We start from the raw sequence: 24,838 nt of genomic DNA on the forward strand, positions 1-24,838 counted from the left end.
ACACATTATTTACTCCAACCATCCATCCATTCATCCATCCATCCACACATTGTTCACTCCATCTATCCATCTATCCACACATTGTTTACTCCATCCATCCATCCATTCATCCATTCAGCCACACATTGGATAGTCCATTGTTTACTTAATCCATCCATCTATTAATCATTTTCCATCCATCCATCCATCCATCCATCCATCTTTTTCCCTTCAGCCATCATACTATTGTCCCATTCATCCATCAATTAATTTATCCATCCATCCATCATCCATCCATCCATCCATCTATTCATTCATTCATTCATTCATCCACACATTGTACACTCCATCTATCCATCTATCCACACATTGTTTGCTCCATCCATCCATCCATCCTTCCATCCATCCATCCATCCATCCTTCCATCCATCCATCCATCCATCCATCCATCCATCCATCCATCCATTCAGCCACACATTGGCTACTCTATTGTTTACTTAATCCATCCATCTATTAATCATTTTCCATCCATCCATCCATCCATCCATCCATCCATCCATCCATCTTTTTCCTTTCAGCCATTATACTATTGTCCTATTCATCCATCAACTAATTTATCCATCCATCCATCCATCCATCCATCCATCATTTTATTATTGCATATCAATCCATCCTTTATGTACTGTTCTATATTTTTCCTCCATTCATAGTTCCATTGTTCTGCCTAATCCAAGCCCTCAACCATCCATTTCCATACATCCATCAATTTCCATCCATCCATCTGTCCGTCCGTCCGTCCGTCTGTCTGTCTGTCCGTCCGTCTGTCCGTCCATCTTTTTCCATCCATCCATCCATCTAAATGCATCCATTTCCATTTATTTGTTTTCCTCTATCCATCCATCTGTTTCTGTCCATCCATCTATCCATCCATCCTTTTCCATTCATTCATCCATTCATCCATTTCCATCCTTCTGTTTCTATCTATCAATACATCCTTTGAAAAATGAAAGATGGGGGGAGGATCCTAATTCTGGCACCGTTTTCATATCAAATATTGAGGGTACTGAGATGATAATTTAAATACAGTATATTAGCTAATCGCAAACGTTTTAGGGGGCCTGAGTGGAAATATATGTTGGCTACAGCCCACTAAAATAGGCCTAGCAACACCCATGACAAACAGGGCGTCTTATAAGTTTTATACATTGTTGCTAAAAAACAATTTCTCTTTTGAGTAAAGTAAATGGGTTTCCCATTTTCCCAGCCATTGCGCTCTCTTCCAGTCTTTGGGTGATTTTACAGTCTTGTGTTATCAGGTCTAATGATTACAGTTACTCACAGAGATAAACCTGTCCATATCCCAGCTCTTAAACTGATCACTCACACCCAACCAATGCTGCATCCAACGCCAAAACAAACCAATCCACAGACACACCAAATGCCCTTTGGTATGTGTGTGAGAGATGTTATGCATCTGTGTTTATTTATAGCAAAAGCAATACTCATGATTTCTCGCAACGGTAAAACACGAGATGCACTTACAGTTTAGACTGGCATTTGAAGTAATGGTTTAAATGAGAGAAATACGAGCACAGCCAAAGAAACAGAAGATTAAAAATACAAAACAACAGCTGATTAAAAATGCGCTCCAGGAGACCAGCGGGCTTTTTGTGTCACTACTACACCAAGCTTTTGACTTAACATGAGGTGAGGGTTGTCTAAAGGTGTGTAGCAAATGTTATTTATATCCCCTCTCTGTCTTTTCTCTCTCTCTTTCTCACACCCACGCAAACCCAGTTACTATCCAGCTATTCAAGCATGAACCAATCAGATGGCGGCAGGCAGCTTAAAATAAAAGAGATCAACACATGTAGACCATTCATGAGGAATAACTACACACACATGCATATACTACTAAAATATTCAAGAGCTGCAATATTAAATACATTATATATTCTGAAAGATATTGCATTTGTTCTATCAATTGTTTCCATCTATCTATCCATCCATCTATCTATCCATCCATCCACCCACCACTCTTTCAAATGGCCAGCCAGACATTATTTTGTTGTTTTGTCTTCCTCCATCCATCATTCTAATGTGTTTTCTCCATCTATCTATCCACCTATCTATCACACTTCTATCGCTCTGTAGTCTGCCATCTATCCTTATTTTTGTCCATCCATCCTTCCTTTGTTGCATTGCTGTCTTCATCCAACATTCATTCACCTTTCTACCATTTTTTCTCCGTTCACTGAGCCACCTGTTTTTTGAGCATTATCATCTATTCACCATCAATATATTATTGCAACAACCAGTTGCTTATTTATTCAATGCTGTATGCTTGTGACAATCCATACATCTATCCATCTTTTCCCTCCAGCAATCATTCTAATTTTCTATCTCTTCCATCCATCCTTCTGTCATTCTATTATTGCATCTCAATTGATCCTCCATCCACTGTTCTATATATTTTACTCCATTCATAATTTTATTGTTCTGCCTAATCCATCCATCTATCTCATCTATGCATCAGTCTGTCTGTCCATCCATCCATCAGTCCATCTGTCCGTTTGTCTGTCCATCCATCCATCCTTCTATTACTGCATCTCAATCCATTCTCCATCCTCCATTCTATTATTCTGCCTAATCCATCCATCTATTGATCTCTTTCCACCCATCCACCCGTTTGTCTGTCCATCAATCCATCGATCCGTCTGTCCATCTATCAGTCCGTTTGTCTGTCCGTCCATCCATCTGTTTCCATCCATCATCCATCCATCCTTTTCCATCCATCCATCCTTGCTTCCATCGTCAGTCCATCCATCTGTCCCTCCATTCATTCATTTCCATCCATCCATCCATGCATCTGTCTGTCCATCCATCCATCCATCCATCCATCCATCCATCCATCCATCCATCCATCCATCCATCCATCTAATACATCCATACATCCATACATCCATCCATTCATTTCCATCTATCATCCATCAATCCTTTTCCACCCATCCATCCTTGTTTCCATCATCCATCCATCCATCCATCCATCCATCCATCCATCCATCCATCTGCCAGTCCATCCATCCATCCATCCATCCATCCATCTGCCAGTCCATCCATCCATCCATCCATCCATCTGTCCCTCCATGAATTCATTTATTTCCATCCATCCATCCGTCCATCCATCCATCTGTCTGTCTATCCATCCATCTGTCCTTCTGTACATCCATCCATTCTTTTCCATCCATCCATCCATCCATCCATCCGTCCATCCATCTGTCTGTCTATTCATCCATCTGTCCCTCTGTACATCCATCCATCCACCATTCCATCTCAATTCATCCTCCATTCACTGCTCTGCATATTTTCTCCTGCATTCAAAATCATATTGTTCTGTGTAATCCTTTCATCCATTCATCCCTTTCCATCCATTCATCACTCTATTTGTCCATCCATCCATCCATCCACCCACCCATCCGTCCACCCAACCACCCATCCATCCATCCATCCATCCATCCATCCATCCATCCATCCATCCATCCATTTTCATCCATTTCCATTATTCTATTCCTATCCATCTGTTTCCATCCTTTTTTCCATCCTTCCTTCTATTTCCATCCATCAATACATCCTTCTCTTCCTATCCATTGTTCCGTCTCTATATATTCATCACATGCAACAAGATTTTGTCAGTTAGAAGCAATTATTGAACACAGTTTGTAATGTGGGCTTACCGATGGGAGTTCAGACAATGAGTGTTATTTAAATCACTGTGAATGTTCTTTGAGAGCTAGGGATCATTTGGGTCCTTTTTAGGCAGTTTTATGTCCCAATGTGGATATAAAATAACAGGACACACTGATTCAGTATTAAAAGGTGAAACGCACCACTTATTTTAATTTCTGCTCTACTGGTGTCTTTAAATTAAATAGTAGTTCTGAACGGATCTCTTTACCACTTCTTATTTTGCCTTGCATGGTCTGAAGAAGAAAGTATCTATGCACTGAAAAAATAGAATTAAAAAGATCTGTTGGGTTGCATGAAAAAAAATTATTATAATAATTACAGGGATCCATAGAGATGTTGCGGTTTATTTTATGTACTAAAAAATCGAAAATAGCATCTCATTATTATCTAGCTCCAGTAGTGCGGACAATAATGCAAAATTTGTGATCATATCAAATGTGCATAGCAACATTGAGTGCAGCACATCATTCAATTAAAAACTCATTTATAATTTATAATGTGGGAAAACAATTACAGTTATTGATGTTTCCTCTTCGCAGTGTGTTTACGCAGAGTGCTCATGTTGGAAATGTGATTTATGGACAGCGTTTCCCGCAAACTCTCTACTGGTTTGGCTACTGATACTCTGTTCATAATCTCTTTCACATCCTTTGTAAATGCGCACCAAAAGCTGTAGTAAATAAACTCTCAGCATAATTATCTTTTTTATATAAAAGCATTAATTATGTACTCTGTGAGAGGAAATCTACAGTGTTGCTTTGCATAAATTAGCTTTGAATCTACAAACATAAACATACAAACATTATACTCAAACATATGAGCATCAATAATTTAAAATCGGTGCATGTTTTGGAAAACAGCTTTACTTTTTAACAATTACATGTACTATTAAGGCATTGAAAACATTAACTGGAGGTCAGAAAAATAGAGTTTAAATTAGAGTTAAATTTGTTTTGTCTGAAATGCCCTAAAAGAAGAAACTATACAAGGTGTCTATGTGTATTCATGGATAAATGTTTGTAAACTTGATATACACTCACCAGCCACTTTATTAGGTACACCTGTTCAACTGCTCATTACTCGTTACAACCAAGGTATGCAGAAGAGCATCTCTGAATGCATAACACGTCAAACCTTTCGGTGGATGGGCTACAGCAGCAGAAGACCACACTGGGTGCCACTCCTGTCAGCTAAGAACAGGAAACGGAGGCTACAATTCCCACAGGCTTACCAAAATTGGACAATAGAAGGTTGGAAAAACGTTGCTGGTCTGATTTCTGCTGTGACATTCAGATGGTATGGTCAGAATTTGGCATCAACAACATGAAAGCATGGATCCGTCCTGCCTTGTATCAATAGTTCAGGCTGCTGGTGGTGGTGTAATGGTGTAGGGGATATTTTCTTGGCACACTTTGGGCCTATTAGTACCAATTGAGCATTGTGTCAATGCCACAGCCTACCTGAGTATTGTTGCTGACCATGTCCATCCCTTTATGACCACAGTGTACCCATCTTGTAATGGCTACTTCCAGCAGGAAAACCTGCCATGTCAAAGCGCGAATCATCTAAGACTGGTTTCTTGAACATAACCATGAGTTCACTGTACTCAAATGGCCTCCACAGTCACCAGAACTCAATCCAATTGAGCACCTTTGGGATGGGAGATTGGCATCATGGATGTGCACCCGATGTCTATATAGACTACAATCTCAGGAATATTTCCAGTACCTATGCTACAAAGGTTTAAGGCAGTTCTGAAGGCAAAATGGGATCCAACCCGGAACAAGTAAGGTATACCCAATAAAGTGGCCAGAGAGTGTACATATTAAATTACATTAATTTGTTAAAATCAGTTTAATTCTAAACTTGCATGTTTAATGAAAGTGATATTCTGAAGAAAAACTCATCTTTAATTATGCTGATTTAAGGCATTTATTTTTATCCCATATGAACGTACATTTTTATGATTTTTTTCTCTCTTTTTGATGGTATTACTCTTGTGTAGTTAAAGTCTTCTAGTGTGTTTTGCCATCTCTAAAATGTTTTAAAGATGCAACCACTGGTAAAAGTAATAAACTGTTAATCCACATAGTGGTAAAAGCCCTCTAGTAGTATTGAGTGGTCACAGACCAATGGAAAGATCCACTTCACAACTTCTCAGAGAGACTTCGATTGCTTTTGTGTGGACACTAGCGCTTTTTTTTTTAGTTTACTAGCTTGCTTAATACATTATTGAAATGTATGAGTGTAATATGTAAGGAATAAAGTACATTCATATATTTCAAAATAAATCGTATAACAGGCTTATCGGCAGACCAACCTGAGGCAGAGCTCTGTTGTATAACATTGAAGGGCTTTATTCTGCAAAAACAACCACCTGGATGTACATTATCACACTTTTTACAAGGCTACTTGTCAAAAAATGACAAAAATTAGACACAAAACATTGTTCTGAGCCATAATAGTTGATTAATTCTATAATAAAACGAAAACAGCTGAATAGTGCATACACTAACCTTCATTTTATTCAGATGGAGCTAAACATCAAAAACATTGGCATGACAGACCAGCATGTACAGCATTCACTGACAGTCTAAATTATTTGCAGTATCGTTTATTTTTGTGTCGTTATTTTTAGCTGTTGTTATCTCAGAAAATCATAACTTGGAATTTCATGACAGACCAATTACAGGATAAATTTTAATGGCCCTCTCGTGTGTGAATAAATGCAACCACTGGTAAAAGTAATCAACTCTGAATTGACTTAGTGAATGGACTTGGTGGTAAAAGCTCTCTAGGAATATCAAGTGGACACTGACCAATGCAAAGGTGCACTTCACAACTACTCAGAGGGACCTTGATTGCTTTTGTGGCCACTAGTGCTACTAGGTTGACTAATGCATTATTAAAATTATTAAAATATTATTTGAAAATATTATATTTCAAAGATTTTTAGATGATTGTATAATGTAAGGGATAAGGTACATGCAGGCAGTTGTTATTACAAAAAATAAATCCCAACAGGCTTATCGGCAGACCGACGTGAAGCGGAGCACTGTTGTGTATGCACTTTATCCTGCTTTTACAAGGCTAGCTGTCACAAAATGGCAAAATTAGACACAAAACATTGCTCCAATTCATAATAGTTGATTAATTCTTTAAATAAAGGCAAAGTTGACAAACAAAAAGCTGAATGGCGCATACACTAACCTTCATTTTAATCAGAAGGAGCCAAGCAGTCAAAAACAGCGCCATGACAGACAAGCATGTGAATTTATTCACTGACAGTCGAGATGATTTGATGTACTTGTTATATTTAGCTGTTATCTCAGAATAACATATCTTGGAATTTCATGATGGACCAATTAGAATCAAGTATTCTGTGTAATGATGTTTTCCAGTGCCTAACATTAAATTATACAGTAAAGACCAATGATGAACAGTAGCTATGGAAACATCCAAAACTTATCTTACTACATAGTGGCGTTTAACCTGTAAAATGTGCTAAAATAACATGGAAGCAGCATGCATGTATGATATTTTATTTGAGAGTTAATCCAATGAAAAAAGCAGTGTGTTTTGGTAGTCAATCAAGACCATTTGTTTCTGCATTTGGATTGATGGTTCTTTACTGTTGACATTAGTTTGACGACTTCAACTACGATATTCTTAACCACGCCCCTCTTACCGTTAGTTTGCTGAGGGAATGGTGCATAAAAAGAAAGCTCCACTCCCTACTCAATTTTCAGTTTCAGTTGGAATCAATCAAAAACCATTTGTTTCTACGTTTGGATTGGTGGATCTTTATTGTTGATTTCAGTTTGACGACTTCAGCTATGATATTCTTAACCATGCCCCTCTCCGTTAGTTTGCTATGAGGGAATGAAGCGTAAAAAGAAAGCCCCGCCCCCTACTCAATATTCCATTTAGATGGAAGCACATCAACATACTGAAATAAAAGTCTCATCAACTTCAGTTGCACGCTGAATCATTCATTCATTCATTCAGTCATTCATTTTCCATCGACAATCAACTGCCAACTATTCCAGCGTATGTTTTAAGCAGCGGATGCACTTCCAGCTGCAACCCAGTATTGGGAAACACCCATACACACTCATTCAGACACACACACACACACACACACACACACACACACACACACACTACAGACAATTTAGTTTTGAATTTAGAATTTATTAAATTCACCTATAGCGCATGTCTTTGGACTGGGGGCGAAACCAGAGCACCCGAAAGAAACCCATGCGAACACTAGAAGAACATGCAAACTCCACACAGATGGTGCTCTGACCCGGCCGGGGGCTTGAACCAGCGGCCTTCTTGCTGTGAGGCGACATTGCTAACCACTGAGCCACGCTGCCGCCCTTTCAAGCTGAATTTAAGGAACAAAATATGCTACAAGTGTGTGTGACGAGTGTGGACTGTCTTTCAAATAAGAGAGTTATATATGTCGATTTAAAATTACAGTCACTTGATTTGTATCCAACTGAGGGAGGCATGTTGAGATCCCCAGACAATCATGCGACGCTAACCCTCCTGATGGCTAAATTAACCCGACAGCCTGGCCGGTAACACAGTCGGTGTCGCCTCCTGTCTGCTCAGACTCAATGTCCCAATTAGCACTCCCCCACCAGGCCATTATATCCTCCTCTTCCTTTCACCCATCTAAACTCTGAATTAGCGATCAGCAGGGCCACCGCCTCCCTCCGGGACCCCCCATCCGTGTACGGTTGAAAAAAAGACAGCCGCAGGAATCTTTGCTCATTTTTCATCTGCATTGATTTTTTTTTTTTTTAGGGAGAAAGTGGTGTGGAGGTAAACAGGGAGGTCATTGATTCAAAGTCACAGAAAGACGCTGAGGGAAAGAGAGGGAGACAAGAAATAGCAAGGTAGACCGAGGAAGGTACATAAAAATTGATGAGTCTTGTGGTAGAGGAAAGTAAAACAAAACGCTTCCCTTGCCTTTTGATTTCCTGTTTGTTTCTGTTATGATTCTCCGGTTGTGGCATTTATCCGAACAAAGCCCAGAGGAATGAGACAGATGGAAAATAATGATGCGGTCTTGATATCGTTTTACAGAAAGGAGGAGGGTGCTGCGTCTCTATCGGTTTATAGAAAGCCCCTCGCCAAGAAAATGTTGCATCAAAACACCTACAAAATTGATGGCTCAATAACATAAGCTCATTTAAAGCCAATGAGTCCTAGAACAAAGGACTGGGTTACAATATTGTGTGATCTGCATTCGATAGGAGTGGTGGATGTGATGTGCGTGCTTGATTGTTAAAGCGACAATGGCCTTGGAAAAGAGAGTTTTGGGTTTAGGTTATGATCGTATTTCAAGATGAGATTATTTTCTGTTTGATTTAGGTATAAATAAGTATGAATTTCATTTGATTCCATTTAAATACATGTAAATGATCAATGGTGAAAGTAAAGACTATATAAAAAAACTTTTGAACTTTTTGTTCATCAAATAATTTATCAATTTATGTCATCACAGGAACAAAAATAACTAAAACATAATAATATAAAATATAACAACATAATTACTGTTTATAATAATAATAATAATGGAAAATAATAATAATAATACTAATTATTATTATTTATTCATTCAGTCATTCATTCATTCATTTTCTTTTCGACTAAGTCCCGTTATTAATCTGGGGTCGCCACAGCGGAAGGAACCGCTACCTTATCCTATCTTATTATTATTATTATTATTATTATTATTATTATTATTATTATTATTATTATTATTATTTTGCAATTACTTTTACTATTATTATTATTATTTTACAATAATAATAATAATAATAATAATAATAATAATAATAATAATAATAATAATAATAATAATAATAATTATTATTATTATTATTATTATTTTGCAATTATTATTAGTATTATTAGTTTGTAAATATAATAATAATAATTATTATTATTATTATTATTATTATTATTGTTATTATTGTTATTATTTAGCAAGTATTATTATTATTATTATTATTATTATTATTATTATTATTATTATTATTATTATTATTATTATTATTATTATTATTATTACATTAAGGTGCCTGCAGTGTTTGTGTTGTCAAGACCACAATGGAGAGTTTTTGAAGATGTAGGAGAGACTTTTGATTGCTATTTTGAGTTAATCGGAGCTGTGAATGAGTTATAAATTCACAAATATTGAATATCACAATATTATTAAATATTAAAATTATATTAATATCAACAGCAACACTCTTGCACAATACCCAGCTGATCCAGTCGTTGCCTAGTGACAAAAGCGCACTACTTTTCTTTTTTCCTTGTCAACAAAAATGGCAGTGTGGACCCCCTAAAGAGGGTCGCACACTTAAAGCGCTGCTTGGTGACACGTCGCGTTGCGCCACGCAGCGCCATGCATTTAGAATTCTAAATATATATGACAACTTTATAATAAAATACAGGTAAATATACACCACGCCACAAATATACTGTACAGTAAAAATTATTTTAAAATAACCTATACACTGTATATACTGCAAAAAAAAAATGCTTTTCTTACTCATAGTTTTTGTCTGTAACTATTCCAAATATCTAAAGATTCTTAAATCGAGAAGCATTTTCTATACAAGCAAAAATATTGTCTTGTTTTCAGGAATACTGAGTCAAAATTAAATGAGTTTTTCCTTGAAACGAGCACAATGGTGTAAGCAGAATAATTTTGTTTTCGCTTTGAAATAAGATCATTTTGCTTACCCAATTGGGAGTTTTAAGGAAAAACTCATTTTATTTTGAAGATATTATTTCTGAAAACAAGACAATATTTTTGCTTGTCTAGAAAAGGCTTCTTGATTTAAGAATTGTAAAGTATCTGAACAAGAAACTGTACAAAAAATACAAATTTTATTTTTATGTATTTAAAAAAAGGTCTGTCATTTTAGTGATTTCTTAAAATGCAGAGAAAGGCAGCTCACTACGTTTTGTGAAAGATCTTATACGTGTATGTGTGTATGCATGTGTGCTAAAATAGTTCTCTTTCTCCCTGAAAAGGCAAAAAATAAGGAACCTGAGGCTAGTATTTCAAATCAGAGCCACAAGGGGCAATTTCAACCTCCTATCGCATCAAACTGCAGTGAATCGCCACAAGCGTTTGACCTCTTCTTTAGCTCTGAGAGCAAAGACAAGAGATGAGAAATGATTTTTGTATTTTGGATGCTTAGAATTAAACAAAAAAGCCACATATTTGGAGCACGGTTATGTCACTTTCTCTAAGCATTACCACTATAACAAAAGACAAAGCTTTGATATTGTTTTAGGTGAAGACGCAAGTAGAGCATATGACGTAAAAAGGTTTCTGAGATTAAAAACAGGCTTTGAATTTTCACAACGCTCATCACAGAGCGTCTTTAATTAGGTAGAAATGTCACGTTCAGTATAGCCGGAGGTTATGCCACATTTCAAAACATGAATATCAATGATTCCCGGTAAGAGCCGAGGGGTTTGCAGAATCACCTCAAAAGTTAGATTGAGCCCTGTAGCACTTGAGGGGATGTGATTGCATAACGCCAAACAGCCCAATCAGCCCTCCACCACCAAAGACTGTTACCTAATGTGATGCCATGCTAACAGGCTCAAACGAATATGCAAAGATGCCCCTTTACAAGCCGTCTGCTGCTGATCTCAAAGTCTCAAATGCAAAATCTTTGTTAATGGCAAAATTTGACTTCGTAAAACAGCGTGACATGCTTGGCCTTGAACTAAAAAAGCCTAATGCTTTTACCAGCACATGAAGTTGACCCAAAATGTGAGTTGAAATCATTCGTAAAAAAGCTGGACTTAGGGAAGGAAAAAAAGTAATAATCTTGGCATTTTAACATCCATTTAGCACCAACATGATGTGCGGTGAAAAACTACAGCGAGCCATCTGTCCTGATTAGCTGAACAGCTCTCGTTTGATAAAGGTCAAGTATAAAATGTTCTGCCCAGCGCCTCCTGGATTTTAACAGCAATGGGACATGCAAGTCCAAATATTCATATGCTCTAGGTTGCTGCATTTACTTTACAGTTACTTTTGCGTACTCCAAAAACAAAAGTAGCGCAGAAACTATTTTTATAAGTTGCTAATAGTTAATAATATAACAATACGTTGCAAATTTCACAATCAATTACAAAGAAATTTGCCTCATTGATTTAAAGAGGTCTTACAAGGCTAGTTTAACGGTTTTAGGACTCATTCACACCAAACGCAAAGCTTCTGAATGTAAAAAAAAAAAAAAAAAACGCAAAGCACAAGAGTATCCGGGTACAGCCACTGAAAGAGCCTATAAACACGAACTTACAAAGCTTGCCCCGCCTCCTAGCTCTTCTGATTGGTCCACTGCTGTGGAACTGACAGTGATGAGTGCCGCTGCATGTGAAAGTTGTAGATCTTTTAACTTGACACAGCGTATACAAAACATGGCACCCACGTGTGCTGTGCTCTAAAAGATGTGAGACATGAGTGTAACGATCACACACGTCTGCATCCCTGCCAACATTTGTCCCTGAAAATCTGGGAGACTCAGGGGGTTAGGTTCGGAGGTGAGGTGGAGAGAACTGGGTACTGTGTACTGTGGTGTTAGTAATTGTACTATGAAGCGTGTTTCAGGTAGCTGCTGTGATCGGATCCTATACCAATGTTACCGACCTGGGGTTTTCACAGACTGTACCAAATGCTGAGGACCAGGGGGTGGGGTTGGATGGGGTGAAATGGTTGAAATTACAGGAGTTTTTCGGGAGAAATGACAAAACTGTAGGGTGGCGGGAGATGGGTATGAAATACAGGAGACTCCCAGGAAAAACAGGAGTGTTGGCAGGTATGCACGTCTGTTAAGCGCATGTTTACATAGGAAACAATAAAAAAGTAGTGCATTGGAAAGGAAAAATGCATTTTGTGTGAACGGCCCCTTAAGGCTAATTTATACTTTCACCTGACCTCCGCTGAGTGCGCTCACACCTCAAGAAATGGATGAGGCCTTTATACTTGACGCATCCGTCAAAAGAAATCAATCGCAAAATCAGAGGGTTGAACAGAGTAGTAGGAAGTTTCTGGAACTACATCATATCATCAATATTACAGAAGATTGTTTTAACTAATTACTCTTATAAATTATTTAAAAAAAAAAAAATTATAACAATTCAAGATTTTTTTTAAATCAGACTTTGATGCATCACTTTCTTTTGTTCAAATATCGGACAGTTCTACTAGTTCTATTAAAGTTTATTAAAATATTAATGACAACAGAACATGGGTTGCTCTACAAATATATATTTTATTATGACAAGAATAAAAGCAAAAAAGTACACTGACTAAAAAAATACAGACTTTTTATTTATTTATTTATTTATTTTTAGATTTAGCTCTCTCCACAATTCACACATTACTGTCTGACTAGTTTGTGTCCTCTGCCCATATGCTAGAAAGTAGGGGTGTGATGAGCTGCTTATTCAACGAGACATGAGATTGGGTTCACGAGAACGAGACAAGAACAAGAGTTTTACAGTATTTTTAGCTGAAAAATCACAAACTGCAAAACTATTTAGGTGCTTTTTGAAATCAACTTATAATGAATGTTACTTTACTTCTATTTTAATTAATTTTATGCAGTAAAGGACATGCAAACACAGCAGAATATTTGCTAATATATGAATGGAAAATAGATTTTAATTCAATTGAAGAAACATCACAAAATGTAAAACAATTAAGGTGCTTTTTTTTTTAAATCAACTTGTAATGATTGTTATTTTACATTTATTTTAATGATTTATGCCATAAAGGACATGCAAACACTGCTAAATATTTAGCTCTAAACTCCGACTGGCTTCTTTGATTTAACCCTTTAACTACACCACAAAGAAGAACTCCTAATGTTCCTAGTTAACACAGTCAATGCATTTTCTTTAACACATACAATAATTTCTAAAATATCAACATCTGCCAAATGGTTGATATGTCGGTTTATGGTAAAAGTACCGGACTTAATACATATACTATGGAAAATCTGAAAATATGAAGTGTAAAACCAATTTATTAATATATATTTTCAAAATAAATTTTTTTTAAATTCTAAATCAGCTTTATTTTATGAAGTATGTCATAAAATATTTCAGGTTCTGAATTAACATGCTATCTTTTTACAATAAAACCAAAAAACAGCAATAAGATTTTGTTTGGTTGTTTTTTTTTTTTTTTTTTTTTGTAAACCAACAATGCTGTGTGTGTAAACCGTTATTAAATACATTCTTCCTTCATTATTTAAATTACTTTAACAGTCATTATTAAAAACAGACAAATTATAATTGGTCAATTATTTGGTAGAGCAGGCTAAATACTTGTATCTTGAAAAAGAAAAAAAAAACAATTAAAATATTATGTATCGTCATCATGACAAAGGTCAAATAAATCTGTTATTAGAAATTAGTTATTAGAACTATATTAAAAAAAAATCTTTTTTCCACTGGGGAAATTGGGGAAAAAAATATACATGGGGTTAATAAATCAGGAGGGCTAATAATTCTGACTTCATCTGTATTTTGTTAATATTTTCAATGTAAAGTATTTGGTTTGGTCTTGTTTGCCACTTTATAGCAAAATCTTTCAACACAAAAACCAATTTCCCTTGTGATTTCTCGCTCCAAACACATTCCAATGATTTTTTTATTCAATTAATTTGTCTCTTCCTTCATTTTTCAGGAGGCGATTTAGTTTTAAAATGCCGTTGTCCTCTGAAATATTGAATTTTGTGCGTACAGAAGATGATAAGCACTAAAATTAGAGCTGACAACCACATTTAGCTGCAGCATGTTCACTTGATTATTTGTGAAGAATGTAAGAGGATACAATTTGCGTTACCCTGCATATTTACAAAATCAAAATTCTACAGCTGAATATGAAAACTGGGCTACTTCAAGACATTTCAAGATATTTCCCAGCTATAAATACACTTGTCTGATAAGCCATTTTATTATTACCAGGTGCTCAGTTGCTTCTGTATTTTGCAGGAGGTGAATTTCTGTAGTGATTAACTATTTTCTTGTCATAACCAACAAAGCCACCCTTGGATCCATGAGAGTTGCCATAGAAATGAGTAATTTCCGAGTCCCGTGATGCTGAGAGTTGTCACCTCGTAATTACGGTAATTCTGAGACGATGTGAACGCAGCATGTATTTACTGTCATTACTAAGTTTCTTAATGTAGAACAGTTAAACATTTAGATGTTATTTCCACTAAATCGTTTTTCTCACGCACTGATCAAAAAGAGCATTCTGACCTCATCCAGAAAGAGTGTTGAAAAGTTTTGGATACTTACAACCATACCGTTTAGCGACACCCAGCAATCGGGAGGGAAGTCTTGCAGGAGCGGCACCAGGAACTGCAGGCATCCGTCCCAGTGACAGAGCAGCAGCATCATGCCAATCAGATTAAAGATTCTTACCACCGCACTCGCCAGGTCATACGTCATATGAAAGATCTGAGGAACACAAAGACAAAAAAAATAATAACGTCAATGGTTTTGTTTAAGAATCTATGGTTTTTGTACGTTTAATCAGGACTATTCCATAATCTGTTGAAATTCTTGATTCTGATTGGCTTGAAAGTGTGGGGCAGGTAGTTCCAGTTAGTTTAATCATAGTTCGAGATAAATGCGTTAAGTTCAAACAGTAACTATATTATCTCAGGGACAATTGCCAGAGTCTTCACTGCTCAGTGTAATCTCAAAGATTACATAAACGTGTGCTTCACCAGGGCTGATGTTGATCAACTGACTTGCAAATATGCTTCAAAAAATTCCAGAGGTAGCTAACGCATGTTACTATTAGCTATTAGATATGCCCATGTCATTTACATCCATATACACATGATCTCCTGCATGCAAAGCCTCTGTGAATGATTCAAACTGGATGATGTAATGTGTTGCAACTGACAAATATTTTGTAAGAACATTACATATTGTGGATATCACAAGTATTTGTTCTTTGCCTTCTCGAGGTGTATTTAAAATTATTTATCCATTGATTACTCCTTCTTTACTGTAATTTACTAAAACTAAAACCAGAAAACTAAAAACTTTGTTACTTGAAATGAATGTTGACTGAAAAAATAAACATTAAACAAAAATATTTATTTATTTATTTATTTATTTATTTATGAAAGTTATTAAACGACACTTCAAAATACAAAAAATAAATAAATGTATTGATAAATTAATAAGTTATTAAATTAATTTAATAAACTAACAAACAATGCATAATAAATAACCAATAGTAAAATATAATTGAAAAAATGATAAAATGAAAAAAAAATATATAATATATAACTTAAAGTAACAGATTTTACCAACATTTAATTATTATTTTATGCTACACTTGTTCATTGATTTATTTTGCGCACATTATTTAAGGTTGGAGAAAGTAATTGCAATATTTGAATTATCATATACTGTAAATATTAGGGTTGCACGGTATTGGAAAAAACTGACATTGCAATGTTTTTTTTTTCTGTGTTTTTTTTTTTTTTTTTTTTTACATTTTATTTATTTTATATACTTTAGTACATAATTTTACATTGATTGAAATAATTTTGTAGGATCTGCATAAAATATACAAAATTATCAAAAAATATACAAAATAAAATAATTGAATTAAGAAGCAGAGGTGAATAATATATTAAATAATGCAAATTGCACTGGAAAGGAAAGGAAATGTTGACCCAAAGGAAATGTTGACCCAAAAATGTGACAGACCCAGCTATGTATGTTATGGTTATTTAGGCTGACAACATACAAAAGACAAGGGAATTGTGTAATTCAAAGATCACCACCAACTTCACTAAACAATAAGCACATGGCACGGCACAATAAGCAAATCCCAGCCAGGTCCTTTACGGTTTTGGGTCTTCTTGTAACATTTCCCTTATGTTCTGTGCTATTTGCATGTGTTATGAGAAAATGCATGTGTATTCTTAATTAGTTTGCAAAATGTGCTTATATTTCTATATATTCTATGATTTGCTGTTGTGTTTTGTAATTGCAGCACATAAAGCTCTCTTGTAGTAGTTTTTGATCAATAATAATCCCAATTTGACTATTGCAGATTAGCACATTGGGATTTCGATGCTGAAACGATATATTGTGCAGCCCTAATATAGCCCTGTATATATTAGGGCTGCACAAAATGTATATACAATTTTGAAAAATACATAAATCAAGCTTAAACAAAAATAAACATATATAGAGATGTGCATTGTACATTCTCTATTGCAGCGGTTCCCAACAGGGGGATCCCGGCCCACAAGGGGGCCTCAGCAAGCTCTGTGTGGGGTCACGTCATATTTTTAAAAGTTTTTAGCAGTGGACAATAAGGATAACAATCATGTGCCTTAGTTCATTTTTTTTTTCATTTTATCTTTATCACCTGGCTGACCAATAAATTGACTAATTTGTAATGCATCCTCCACAAAAAAGACAGCTTGGTAATGATCTAAGCACTGGAAACTGCAGGAAATAATGCAGGAAATACCTATAAACTGAACTATGGTTTTATCAATATCTCGAAGCATATAGTCCCTGACTTAGCCACTAATTTTACAATACTGCCCCAGTATTGGTGTACCCAATACAAATGGCCTACTGATGTTATGCTTTTATATTTTACATTAGGCTAATATTTATGCATAAACATATCTAGATATAGCAATGAACATACTGTTTGTTTGAAAACATATATATATATATATATATATATATATATATATATATATATATATATATATATATATATATATATATATATATATATATATATATATATATATATAAATAAATAAATATATATATATATATATATATATATATATATATATATATATATATATATATATATATATATATATATATATACATACACCTACAAACTTATATGCGTGATAATATCATTAAATGAGGAGGCCTTACAATATTTTCTGGGGGGAAAAGGGGGTCTCCGGCAAAAAAAAGATTGGGAATCACTGCTCTTTTGCACACAGACACACACAAAAATGATAATAACTTAAAGGCAAGACTGAAAATCTACTAGATCGGCCTCCAAAGTAGTTTGTGTCCAGCTCTAACCTCCCTTAATATCCCATGTGATGTTATATCTGAACTGCTATGTAGACAGATCTGAGAATGCCGTGGCTTTTCACCCCTGTATAGATTTATATAGCTAATAATGCTGAGAGAATAGAGCGAAAAACATCACAAGAGCACAGCGTCTCAGAGAGTGTCAAGTCACTGCCCTGGAGGATTCAAAACAATTACAACAGTCAACAGGAGAGAAGAGAAGATGTGTTTCCTGCTCATCTCTGCAGACTAAAAGGTCTCAAACTTAATAGCTCTGCGCCAATACAACTGCAATAAAAAAGGGCTGTTCTACAATCCGCAGTGCTCCTCTACTGGCTCTGCTGTACGGCACAGTCCTTGAAAAGACTTGTCTTTTTTTGTAATTATTTGTGCTCCTAGGTTTAGAAATATGGGTATATTTTTGGGAATAACTGCACTAATTTATTTTTATTTTTATTTTGTAATTTGTTGTGTTTTGGACTTAAGGACCGCTGATGTACCTGGTATAAGCATGTTTTAGTTATTTTTTTTCTTTTTTAATTAATTTGCATACTTTAATGTTGCGTAATTTGTTTTCTATTGTATCGAAAATAGTATTGAAAACTGATATTTATAAGTTAAAATAATTGATTTTTAAATTATGCTAAAATTACAATAATAAGTAAAGGTAACCTTTCATTATGATATTTTGTAAATTTTCTTCAGTAAATATATCAAAACTTGCATTTTGATTAGTAAAATGGATTGCTAAGAACATAATTTGGCCAACTTTGAAGGCAATTTATTTTTACATAATACATAGCTCATGCATTATTTGTTCAGCTTTCAAATAATTTACACGTCTCAATTTTATAATAACCCTATAACTGGTTTTGTGATCTACATGCAGATGGTGTTATTTGTCTATTATAATGTTGATGTGGTTTACACACGTGACGTGTGACATGTGGTTGCCTACAGTATTTCCTCATGATTCTAAATCCTTATCCTTACAAATCATACTAAATGGGGTCTTTTGACTAGTGTTGTCAACAATATCGATAAATATCGATACCAAACTATTTAAAATGATGCAATCTTGCTTTTGGTTAGTATTGGCACTGGGCTTGCTCTCGCTCTCTCTCTTCTCACTAGCAGGGAGATGAATAATTATTAATAGTAAGATGTTGTTACTTTATTATTTTTTGTAATTCACTGAAACCAGAAATGTTTTCTGAATTTTTTTAAAATGTATTTATTTATTTATTTATTTATTTATTTACTTTTTAAGTATTAAAACAAATATGTTTATTTAAAATATATATAAAGAATCAAAATTAAAACTATTTTAAAAAACATCATAAATAAACAAACAAACAAATAAACAAACAAATAAACAAACAAACAAACAAATAAATAAATAAATAAATAAATAAATAAATAAATAAATAAATAAATAAATAAATAAATAAATAAATAAATAAATAATAAGTTGTTTAAACATTTTGCTTGAAGATGAATAATATTAAGATTTTAAAACATTTTCTTTGTTTTAGAAAAAAAAATGAGATTGGACTAATTTTTTTCTTTGTAATTTATTGTCTTTTGGACTGAAGGACTGCTGATGTACAGTAACTGGTATAAGCATTATATGTTTTATATATATATTTTTTTTTATCTGTTTTTACTTCACTTGCGTATTTTAATGTTGCTAAATTTGGTCCTGCATGGTGTTGAAAATGGTATTGAATATCAATTATTTTTCAAGGTATCAGATCGAAGTTGCAAATTCCAGTATCGTGATACCACTACATTTGATATTCAAAATCTGCCATAGGTTACCACTGAATTCCAGTTGGATTTAGGGATAGGGCAAGACAATTTAATAAATGTTTTTTACAGCAAAAAATACATTAAGCCTATGGAGAGTCTTCATAAACATCCCAAACCAATGAGCATGCATGCATGTGTGTAAATAAAATCTTAAACCAGATCAAGTTTATTTTCTGGTCTTATAGCTTTAGAGAGGTTTTGGTTGTTTGTCAGCATATAAAAACAACCTGGCCAGGCTATGAGACCATCATAAACCATCTTAAACCAGCTTATGCTTGCTTACACAATAACTGCAATTAATTAACATTATGCAGATGAATAATTAATTTTAAGGTCTCAATGAAAATTAAACTGTGAAAGTTGTGCAAATAACCAACTCCAGAAGTATGATTTTTCAAACCGAAACAAGCTTTGAATCAAACGTTTATCATTTTAAAAAGATTAAGTAACACTTTACAATAAGATTGTATTAGTTAATGTTAGTTAATGCATTTACAAAGATGAACAAACAATAAACATTACATTTATTACAGTATTTCTTCATGTTTGTTAAGGAAAATACATTTGTTCATTGTTAGATCTTGTAAACTCAATGCATTAACTAATGTTAACAAGCATGAATTTATATGTTAATAGTGCATTCGTAAATGTTGAACTATTATTAATAAATGCTGTACACGTATTGTTCATAATTAGTTTGTGTTAGTAAACGCATTAACTAACGAAACCTTATAGTTAAGTGACCAAAGAATTTGCATCAGATAGGAAATCTGACAATTTAAAAAATCCATAACCAAATAAAGAACAAAAACTCGGCCAAATATCCAGTATTTGCAAATAAAATGGGAAAATCGACAATTTCGTAAATGCATAAACAACATCAGAAGTTTGACTCATTGTACTAACAAAAAAATCATAATTTACAGATGAATTTGCAACAAATGGGAATTTCTCCAGTTTTATAAACACATAAACAACATGAGAAATCTGATTTACCAGGCTTAATCAAGTACACTGACAAATATGAACAATTTGTGTATGAGTTTAAATCGAATGAGAAACTTGACAAATTTTCAAACGCATAAATAAAATGAAAAGTATGAGTCACCAGATTGGAACAACCACCAGGCCAAATAAACCTCTGACTTCAAAAACTCATGAGATGAGATATTCTCATTCCCCGTTAAAGGAATACTTATTTTCCTACTATAAATATGCACAGTTTTATGCTAAGTTGCATTTCATTGTTTGCATTGTTATAGAGCAGAAGTGATACCCGTTTTGGTCACGACCCACCAGTTGAGAAGCACTAAAAAACGCCCACAGGCACTTATGTGTAACATTAGGTGCTCTTACACACGATTGCAAGAGTCCTTGTCTGTCTTAGTGGATATTTGCATGTGTTTAAAGGTAGATTTGGATTGTGTTTCACAAGAGAGATGCAGCCAGGAGCCAAGAGAGAGGAAAGATAGAAAACAGGGCACATGGCTTGAAATGATATGAGATTACATATAAACATGGCAGAAGATTAGTCATATGCAAACTACACCCGATGCTGGCACAACACAGACTTGGAGAGGTGAAAGGCTTTGAATTTCCCAAAAAATCAATTGAGGCTTGGCAAGACGGAAGCGGTGGCGATTTTAAATGAAGTGAAATTATACTGAGAAAGAGATAGGGGATGAGAAGGATTGGGTGTGTGTGTATGTGTGAAATAGTTTGAGGGACATTTATTCTTGCTTTGTTTTGCTGTATTCTGTGTAGTCGACTAAATAAAGTCATGCAATTTAAATTTTATTTATTTTTATAGACTAAGACATTTTCGTAGACTATTTAAAAACCAAATTAAGTACATTTTACCCCAGTTATGTGAGTGTATATAAATGACTACCCCCAATTTTGAAAATGAAGCATATGTATTTATTAAAATAATATTTTAGTCACTGAATATCTTTAGAAATAGAAAAATAACACATTTAAATTAATGCTATATATATATATATATATATATATATATATATATATATATATATATATATATATATATATATATATATATATATATATAATGAATGCAATATATATATATATATATATATATATATATATATATATATATATATATATATAATGAATGCAATATATATATATATATATATATATAATGAATGCAATATACATATATATATATATATATATATATATATAATATATATATAATGAATGCAATATATATATATATATATATATATATATATATATAATAATGCAATATATATATATATATATATATATATATATATATATATATATATATATATATATAATTAATGCAATATATATATATATATATATATATATATATATATATATATATATATATATATACAAAATTCCAACAAAATGTTACATATATTTTGTGTTTCTCTTGAGTTTTGCTCTTTTTAAAAATCTTTATTGAATATTTTCTCTAAAATATAAATTAGGGCTACTAATTTTTGGACTGTTATTGTAAGTTGTTTTGTTAGATTAGCTCCAGATTTGACTTCAGTGCTGACTAATCTGATGTATATGCACAAATATAATATTGTAATACACTACCTGACAAAAGTCTTGTTGTCAATCCCAGTTGTAAGAGCAACAAATAATAGTTTGACTTCTAGTTGATTGTTTGGAAAAGTGGCAGAAGGTAGATTTTTCAGATGAATCATTTGTTGAACTGCTTCCCAACATCACAAATACTGCAGAAGACCTATTGGAGCCCACACCTAAGATTCTCCCAGAAATCAGTCAAGTTTGGCGAAGGAAAAATCATGGTTTGGGGTTATATTTAGTATAGCGGTGTGCAAGAGATTTGCAGAGTGGATGGCAACATCAACAGCCTGAGATATCAAGACATTTGTGCTGCACATTAAATTACAAACCACAGGAGAGGGCAAATTCTTCAGCTGGATAGTGCTCCTTCTCATACTTCAGCCTCTACATCAAAGATCCTGAAAGCAAAGAAGGTCAAGATACTCCAGGATTGGCCAACCCAGTCACCAGAAATCAAATTATTGAGCATGTCTGGGATAAGATGTAGTAGAAGAAAATGAAGATTAATCCAAAGAATCCTGATAAACTCTGGGAGTCCAGCAAAAACTCTTCTTTGCCATTCCAGATGACTTTATTAATAAGCATAAGCCACTTCCTATACCAAATGATCAACTAGAAGTCAAACTATTATTTTTTTGTTCCTAAAACTTGGATAGACTTTCGTCCGGTAGTGTATATGCTGTTTTTTCAATATGTTAAAAAAGTATGATAGAAGTTTATTTGCTCAAAACCAAATTAAATGTGAAAGTAGCTCTGTAATTTGTAGACATTGTAAATAATAACATGCAACTTCTCAATGAAATAAGATGCAAAGAACATTTAAAAATGTCAGTGAGTGTAAATGAGTGTAAAACAGTATACTGTATGGTTATACCATAGTTAGAATATTAAGAGTTCATTACATTTACATGATTTACAGTGAGCCTTAAACCCCATTATTTCCTCCTCCCTACGTACGAACCTCGTTTAAGCAAAAGACCCCTAAAAACAAACAAATCAGGCAAATAACCATCAATAATCTGATTTTATAATCCTAAATTGTGTGAATTGGAATAAAATTTTGCAAAAGACTTGTTTAAATTCCACTCAGAGTGGGGTAAATGTGTTCATAGAGGCGAAACTGGTGCCGTGACCCAGGAGGAAGTCATGTTCAGTTTTAAGAGCAGTAAATTGTTCATACTGTATTAGATAGTTTTATTTTTAGAGTTTTTCAATTGTGTAAATTCAATTCCATTCAACTTTATTTCTATAGTACTTTTAAAATGTAGATTTTGTCAAAGCAGCTTAACAAAGTTTCTAGTAAATTGAAACTGTCAGTCCAGTTTTTAGAGCTGAAGTTCTGTTTACTTCAGTTCAGTGTGATTTAATTTTCACTGCTGTAAGTCAAAATACTGATGAGCTAATCCACAAGTCCCAAACCAAGCAAACCAGTGACTAGAATGGCGTCAAACAAACTTCACCAAGTGACAAAAGTAAAGAAAAAAAAAAACTTGAGAGAAACCAGGCTCAGTTGGACATGAATTTCATTTTAAATGAAGACTATGTTGATTTTATCTTTTATATTAAATATTATTTTCTACACTATACTACATCACTACTCTTGGCAGATATAATTTCAATCAATGCACCATTTCTTGTTCTAACAGAGTTCAAGCTGATCGTTTCAGCTGATCGCTTTTATCCAGCATGAACAAAAAGCCCAATCCCATCGGTTAATCAGACAAGCTCATGTTAAAGCGTACTACTCTCATCCGTAGTTAGCGAACAACATAATGTAGGATAAAAGGTTTCAACAGCGCTGGCTCCGAATAAAGCAGATCTTCTCTCCTGAACGCCTCTGTGGGCACCCTCACTAATTCAGCCATCCCGCATTAGCATGAAAAGCCCATTAACTCTCGCACATCTCTCAGTTTCGCTTCTGTCCGGGCCAGTTATTTCATTATAAAAGCCCTGGTCTGAGAAACTCAATACTTACCCCCCAAAAAAGACCCCGACTAATGTTTTCCCCAGCTCCAGTGGTCATTGGTTTTGCATGATAAACCCTGTATTGCGGTGAATATTTCCCCTGCCAAATTAAGGTAGGATTTGAAGCCGAAGGTAATTGTTATCTATTTTTAAATCGATGGGATTGCTCTTGCTCCCCACATACGGCTGGAATTACTAGTGTGTGAATTTGATGGCATCTTAATGGACGCTTATGCTATGGGACTGTATTCTATGGTCCCAGAAGTTCATTTTATGCTCCACAAAACGCACAGTGAAATGTGTGGTGACCTTTTGCAGTCTCACACTATTTTTGAGTTACTGCAAAGAAGCCGAGGCGTCATCCTGAGTTAACACAACAGACTGTCCAAACTGTCACATTTTTTCCACATAGTTTGATGCTTGTAATGTGATAGAGAAGTATTTCTTTATGCAGTAAGGGGGGCGTCGAATTTCTAATCAGAACAGATGTTTGAATCCATATTTACATATTTCATCATCCTCAAGAAAATAGGAAATGACATGAACAGTGACTGTATTTACATTTTAATGTCCCTGGTTGTTTTCCCAG

At 34.2% G+C, this 24,838-nt stretch overlaps 1 protein-coding gene and 2 long non-coding RNA genes across 7 annotated transcripts in view; 1 reads left to right on the forward strand and 2 right to left on the reverse strand.

Annotated features, from left to right (window-relative positions):
• Window positions 1-24,838, forward strand: part of LOC141379990 (uncharacterized) — a 225,950-nt gene that overhangs the window by 91,240 nt on the left and 109,872 nt on the right. The window lies entirely within an intron of this gene.
• The window catches only part of hcn1 (hyperpolarization activated cyclic nucleotide-gated potassium channel 1), a 200,515-nt gene that overhangs the window by 84,840 nt on the left and 90,837 nt on the right, over window positions 1-24,838 (reverse strand). For all 3 annotated transcript variants that reach the window (XM_087300883.1, XM_087300881.1, XM_087300882.1), the window contains exon 3: window positions 15,088-15,249. In XM_087300883.1, the coding sequence (XP_087157009.1) occupies window positions 15,088-15,249 (162 nt within the window). The remainder of the gene's footprint in view (window positions 1-15,087; window positions 15,250-24,838) is intronic.
• Window positions 1,744-6,369, reverse strand: LOC147831845 (uncharacterized). The gene is made up of 4 exons (XR_015520095.1): window positions 6,313-6,369; window positions 4,817-5,879; window positions 2,985-4,611; window positions 1,744-2,916 (listed from the first exon to the last, which is right to left on the reverse strand). It is a non-coding gene; the product is annotated as an uncharacterized LOC147831845 (long non-coding RNA).

The sequence above is a fragment of the Danio rerio genome, chromosome 21 (assembly GCF_052040795.2).
Source record: "Danio rerio strain M-AB ecotype USA chromosome 21, GRCz13ab, whole genome shotgun sequence".
Taxonomy (NCBI): domain Eukaryota; kingdom Metazoa; phylum Chordata; class Actinopteri; order Cypriniformes; family Danionidae; genus Danio; species Danio rerio.